This window comes from Ahaetulla prasina, chromosome 10 (genome assembly GCF_028640845.1).
Source record: "Ahaetulla prasina isolate Xishuangbanna chromosome 10, ASM2864084v1, whole genome shotgun sequence".
In the NCBI taxonomy this organism is placed as follows: Eukaryota; Metazoa; Chordata; class Lepidosauria; order Squamata; family Colubridae; genus Ahaetulla; species Ahaetulla prasina.
In genome coordinates, this window is record NC_080548.1 from 34,168,973 (window position 1) to 34,174,905 (window position 5,933).

General features: G+C 64.3%; 1 protein-coding gene across 1 annotated transcript; it reads right to left on the minus strand.

The window, feature by feature from the left end:
* Nucleotides 1–498: 498 nt before the first annotated feature.
* Nucleotides 499–2,966, minus strand: LOC131204218 (bcl-2-binding component 3-like). Its single transcript, XM_058195193.1, has 4 exons — nt 2,809–2,966; nt 2,272–2,476; nt 1,464–1,636; nt 499–1,143 (listed from the first exon to the last, which is right to left on the minus strand). The coding sequence occupies exons 2-4, from the start codon at nt 2,459–2,461 to the stop codon at nt 1,051–1,053; spliced, it is 456 nt and encodes a 151-aa protein (XP_058051176.1). The 5' UTR covers nt 2,462–2,476; nt 2,809–2,966; the 3' UTR covers nt 499–1,050.
* Between the last annotated feature and the right edge of the window lie 2,967 nt (nt 2,967–5,933).

Here is a 5,933-nt window from a genome sequence, read left to right on the forward strand (position 1 = left end):
TCTCTCTAGCAGTGATTTCCCCACAATATCTCCTTTGAATGGCGTGGGGGTGGGGGAAGAGAGCAGGGTCCCCCAGCCTTGGAGAAGGAAGGTCCGACTTTAAAAGAGATGATGCCTGGGGCTGCTCTGAGCGGAGCCCCTGGCTCAGCCTGACTTGCAAGAGAGTGGGGAAGAACAGTCTCCATGTCAGCTGTTGTTAGCCAGCCTTTTAGCTCTCTGGAGCAATTCGGTGTCCAAGGCTTCCTTGGGAGGGAAAGAGCTGACTGGGGCTCAGACAGGGGAGCTCAGGTTCCATGTTAAGAGAGAAGGAGCACCTTTCTAGAGCAGGCCTGAGCCTTGCATGGCTCCCCTCTCTCACTCTTGGGGGAACCAGAGTCTTCCTTGGCAAGGACTGTGACCTCTTGCAGTCCACAAGCATCCTTGCCCATTGACACCACCTTGGCCATTGACACCACCTTGGCCTACATTGCTTCGTAGGATAAAAGAGGCTGGTGCCAATTCTGCTTTCATCTGGTTTTATTGAAAAGGAAGTATACAAAAAAATTTCCACCTCTTCACAAGATACGTACAACCAACCCCTCAGGTATGTACAGGTAGCACCCAATTGTATTCTATGTACAGGCATGAAGACTGACTATATACACACAGCAGCAGCTGCACCAATGTGCAGGTTTTTTCTCGCCACCCTCACCCTTCCCACATATCTATACAAGTCCAGGCCGTATTTACAGTGGACATTGTAGGCTGTCCCTCTAGAGTCGAGGTGGCAAGTGCAATTCTGTTCTCCCCCAACCCGCATGTACAGGCTCAGTGAAAAATATTCACATAGTGCTAACTTGTCTCGCCCCTACCCATCTGTGCAGCTCCCCATAAGGCACTGCTGGGCTGGGGGCAAACTCAGAAAAGGGCGTTGTTTGCCCACCACGATGGGCTCGAGGCCAGCTGTTCGCAGGCATCTGTTCTTTGACCGAGGCTGCTGTCCTCCTGGCCAGCAGGAAGAGAAGTCCCAAAGCAGCTCAGTGGATGGCTCTTCTCTCCAAGGCTTTTTTGTCACCCCCTGGCAGGTAAGTTGTCCAAGATACCCAGTAGATGGAAGACGAAATGGTACAAGTGGGCCAAGAGGGCACCCCGAGGCCTGCGTTCCTAAATGTGCCAGAAGGGGACACAAGGAAAGATTGTTGAGCAGGGACAGTGCTGACCACACCCAGCTCCCTGTCCAGGTGCTTAAAAGGACAAATGGGTGCTGCTGCCTCAAATACACAAGTATTTATACACTCCGAATTGGTGCTGGGCCAGGCCCTGTCCACGACTGCAGAGACTAAAGTGGGGGGCCCTGCCCCAGTGGGTCTCTTTCTGGCCCAGGATGCAGCAACTCCAAGCCAGGAAGCTTAGTTCACCAAGGGGGAAAAGATATGGGGCCAGGTCAAGCACACAGCACCCTTTGCTCTACTCCCAAAGCTTACCCTCTGTTCGTGGTCTTGATGGAAACGGTCTCCCATGTGGCGAAGACGAGCCCCAATGGCCTGCTCCAGGTTGAGTGGGGTTCTTGGGAGGTGCCCATTAGGGCCCCCTGCGCTTTGCTCTGGCTCCGTGGGGGGTTCCTCTTGGGTGTAGGATGCTGTGGGCTGTATGTTTGCTGCGGAAGAGAAGGAAAGGGAGGTGAGGCGGGCAAGGGGGCCTTCTGGCAGGTTGGGATGGGGCTCGGCAGCAGGAGGCGGGGGGGGGGGCAGTTCCAGTGTGGTTTCCTATCTCCTTGGCAGCTGGGGCTGCTGCAGCTTAGCAGGAGCATTTCAGGACAGGGTTTTCCTCTCTGCACTCAGCGGCTGGGGGCTTGAGATGCTAAGGGCAGGCAGGAGGGATCCCCATGCCAGCAGGGCAGGGGTGCTGCCTGCCCCCGTTTCAGCAAAGAGCAGAGGAAGAGCCTGGCAGGACCCTAGTGGAGGCTGCGGGCACCGCCCCCTCGGCCGCTGCTCCCGCCCTCTCTAGCCTATTCCCGGGCTTCAGAGGGCTGGCCTGGTGGTGGTGCGGCTTTTGTAGAGGGCTGGGGAAGCCGGACAGGCTCCAGGATGGGGCCCAGGCGAGGTTTCCCAGAAAAGAAGCTCCGCTAGAGGCGCAGCACAGCACCAGGCTCACTTGTCGGGGCAGCCCTGGAGGCAAGGCAGAAGCAGAGCAGTCGGGCCGCGCTCCAGGCAAGGCTTGGGGCAAACTCGTCGAGGCTGGGCGGCGGCACCATCAGCTACCCTGGCTGATGCGCGAAGCCAAACCACTCACCACGGACGCTCCCGGGAGGCTCCAGTGCCCGACCGCAACGATAGACGCAGTTCAGCCCGGGTGGCAAGGCGAGCGGCGGGCGGCAGACGGAGGGCGGCAGGGCCAGCGTCCCCCCCACAGGGAAGGTTGGGCTCCGGGACACAGTTGCGGTCGGCTCGGCGAGGCTCCGGTCCTGCAATGGTCTAGCCATGGCGCTCGGGGTGATCTGCCGGGCAAAGAGCGGTCATGGGACAGAGCGACGAACCGCCCGCCTGCCCGCGGGGAACGCGGCACAGGCTCGGTGACCCAGCCAAGGGGCGGAGCAGAACGGCCGCGCCAAGCCTCGTGTTTGTAAACAAACCAAGCAGCGGTTCGCCACCTGGCTGGTCTCGGCTGCGGGCTTGCCTTGAGCACGGGGTCTCTTCCCGCTCCAACAGCAGTCACGCCCTGATCCCAATCCCTGATCCCAACCCAGCTGCGGCCCCGTGTGCCCCGCCCGGCCGCCGCCCGGACCGGACCGAATCCCGCCGACCCGCCGCGGTTTCCTCCCGCACTTACTGCAGCTGCATGAACCGTCCGGGGCGGCTCGGGGGTCGCGGGGCTCCGGCTGGCACGGGCAGCGCAAGCAGCAGCACGACCGAGGCAGGGCAAGCGGACGCGGCAGCGGCGGGACGATCCTCGCTGCGAGTCAGGCAGCCGCGCGGAGCAGAGCTGCCAGCCCGCAGACCCCGCCCGTCGTGACGTCACCGACCCCGCCCCCAGGCAAGTTCGGGCTTGTGCAAGAGCCGGGGATCCCCCCGCAGGAGGGGCGAGGTGCCCCTGCCCTGCCGTCTCTCCGGCTCAGCGCTCGTCTCCATCCGGGCGGGCAGGGCACCCCACCCAGCCCGCTATTCTGGCCAGCCCCGCCGCTGCGGCCTCGAAGGCACGAGCGCAGGGAGAGCGGGAGCCGGGCTCGCGAGGGTGCTCCGTGGTAGCGGCTCCGCATCGACCTGAGCTCGTGCCCCCAGTCTTTGGGGAAGAACTCGCCTATCTAGGGCCGATTGGCCCCTCCAACCCCGTTTCTTATGTGAAAGGGCAGACAAAGGCGAGCCCGGGTTTTCCTGCCCGGACAGCGGAACCATGAGCCGAGCGGAGGTTCCTGCAGAACCTTCAGACGGGAAACGCCGGGAGGCTGTCCGTAAGCGAGGGGGCAGGCCGGCCTCCGAGCCCGGGGACGCTTTTGCGGGCCCGCCGCCTTTGGTTTCCTTGTGAAGATGGGCAAAGGAGCAACCAGGCCTCCTCCGCAGGGGGAGGAGCAGAGGTTGTTTTAGCCGGGAGCCCCTTGGGAAAGGCACTGGGATTTAGTGGGCCTTTGGGGGGGATGCCCTACAGAGCCAGAGCCTCTTTGCCCCAGCTGGGCGCGGGTCCTGTTCTGGTCACTCTGCTAAGCCCTCAACTGGGCCGAAACAGGAGGCTCTTCTCCAGCCAAGGAGCGGGACCCGCCCGCACCTTCCGCCAGCACCGAGCAGTGCGCTGGGAAAGCGGTGAGGGGGCAGCGCGCTGGGAAAGCGGTGAGGGGGCAGCGCTTCCGCCTGTCGGCTGCAGGCCAGGCCCGTCGGGCCGCTTCCCTGGCCCGGGTTGGGCCTTAAGAGGCGTTGGGCACGGAGCACAGCTCAGGACAGGACACGGCTCGGCGCGGCCAAAGCGTTTGTTTATTCCGAGCTGCCGCGGGAGCGCCCAGGGGAGCACAGCAAAGGGTCGCGCGGCATCCAGGAACAAGCGGGCCATGCGCCGGGGCGGGGCTGCGCGCGCTCGCTCGCTCGCCTGCCCCCTCCCCCCAGCTGCTGCTCGCTTGTCCTCCGGTGGAGGGATCCCTCCGCCTGGCTGGCTGAACCCCACCGCCGCCGAGCCAACGAGCGCCGCGTCGCCGGGACGAGAGCCGGGCAGCAGCCAATGGCGACGCGAGGCGGAGGGTTGGTGGGAGCGCTTTGCTACTGTCTCTGTTGCGCTCTCCCTCTTCCCACCCACCCCCGCACTGACATCACTGTTTATTACTTCTTGGCGGGGGAAGGGGCTCGGCTGGCACATGCGCCGGGCTAGCCAGGACGAACGCCTCGCTTCGGCGGCTGCGGCGCAAGTGAATTTGCCCAGTGACAGCCTCCCTCCCTCCATGCCCACGCCGCCTCGCGATGAGGTCACCGCCGGGGACTGGGGGATGGTCCGGGAGAGGCAGTGCAGAGGCTACCCGGACGTCCCGCCGTGCCTTCTCGTTCGCCTCCAGCTGGCGGAGCGGAGGCCATAGCGCCAACACGCTGGCCGCGCTCTCCGCCTAAGGCGGCCGGAATTGGCCCTTTCAGCCCCGTCCGCTCAAAGGATGCAGGGCGGCTCGTTTTTGACTGGCCGAGAGCGGCGGCGAGGCCGGGAATCTCCCGGGGCCTTGAAGGCGGACACCTGGCAGTGGGAGCACAGCTCCGAACGTGCCACGATCCGATCTCGGACCCCGCAGGGGCAGCCATCGGGGGAGCGTCGTGGAGCAAGGGCGGAGGCGGCTGCCCCGAGAGGGATTCCCTGCGCTGGGCCACGCGCCCCCGCCGGGGCCGCTTGGTCGCTTTGTGTTCCTCCGCGGCGCCGGGCGCTTCCATTGGCCGTCGAGGACGATGCGCAGCCATTCAGTGGCCGGCAGCTGCCCGTTTCCACAGGACAGCGCCTGCCGACGCCCCACAACCCAGGCAACACGCCGCCTGGGGGTGCGGTCCCCCCCTCCTCCCAGCCGAGGGCGGGGCTGGCTGGCTCCGGTGTCCGAGGGGCGCTGGCAGCCGGCGGTCTAAGTGCCGCACCTTCGCGGGCCGGAGACAGTTCGGGCTACTCGCCTCGCTGCGTGGTTTTGGGGAGAAGTTGGGGCCCGGTAGGTGGCGGGCCCTCCAACTCAGCGGCAATTACAGCCGCGGGCCTCGGAGCGGCGCTCCCCGGTTCTGATGCCTGCCCTGCCGGCTAGGGAGAGAGCACCAGGGGCCAGACGGTGTTCCGGAGCCCTCTAGGCTGCGGAATCCCGGCTGCCCAGGCGCTGCACCCGCTCAGCGGCTAGGGCCCCAACATTCCGTTTGCAGTTCGCCAGCCCAACGCATTTCATGTGGGAGCCGCGCGCCCCGCCCCTCTTTTGCCTTCGCCGCCGGTGCAGCAACAGCAGAAGCGCGGCGGCGTTTGGTTCCCGCCCCTTCCAACCCTCTTCCACTCCACCGCCATAGCCAATCCGAGCTGACCATCCCAGCAGGAAAAGCAACTGCCATGGAAACAGCATCCGTGGCTGTTCCTCCGAGGAAGGCCGGCAGGTGGGCGGGCGAGCGAGGGTCTCAGGTCTCAGCCCCCTGGCCCAGCCAGGAAGAGGAGAGCTGGATGCTATCGGGCTGGGGCCCGAGTTACAGCTGCAACAGCCTCTGCCGGTTGAAGAGCCTCCTGTGGTTGCAGTCTTCCAAAAGTTACATCCTGAGCAGATCAGAGGGGATGGCAGCTCCTTGGGTCCTCTGCAGCCAGGCCATCCCCTTGAGCCACCCAGGCTATTGGGATTGCCTCCACCTTTGGTGTGAACTGGGGGGAGGAAGGGGCTGCCTGGAATGCAGCCAACAGTGGCCCCGCTTTAAAAGCACCCAATAAGGCTCAATGGAGTTGTGGTTGCAAGAGCACCCAGCCTCAGGGGATGGCAAAAA

Bases quoted from the DNA above. Each gene is read 5' to 3' on its own strand.
- LOC131204218 (XM_058195193.1), bottom strand. From the start codon at position 2,461: ATGGCTAGACCATTGCAGGACCGGAGCCTCGCCGAGCCGACCGCAACT. The intron at 1,637-2,271 runs GTGAGTGGTTTG...TCTCTTCCGCAG, and splicing joins GCCTCCCGGGAGCGTCCGTG to CAAACATACAGCCCACAGCA. The intron at 1,144-1,463 runs GTAAGCTTTGGG...TGGCACATTTAG, and splicing joins ATCAAGACCACGAACAGAGG to GAACGCAGGCCTCGGGGTGC.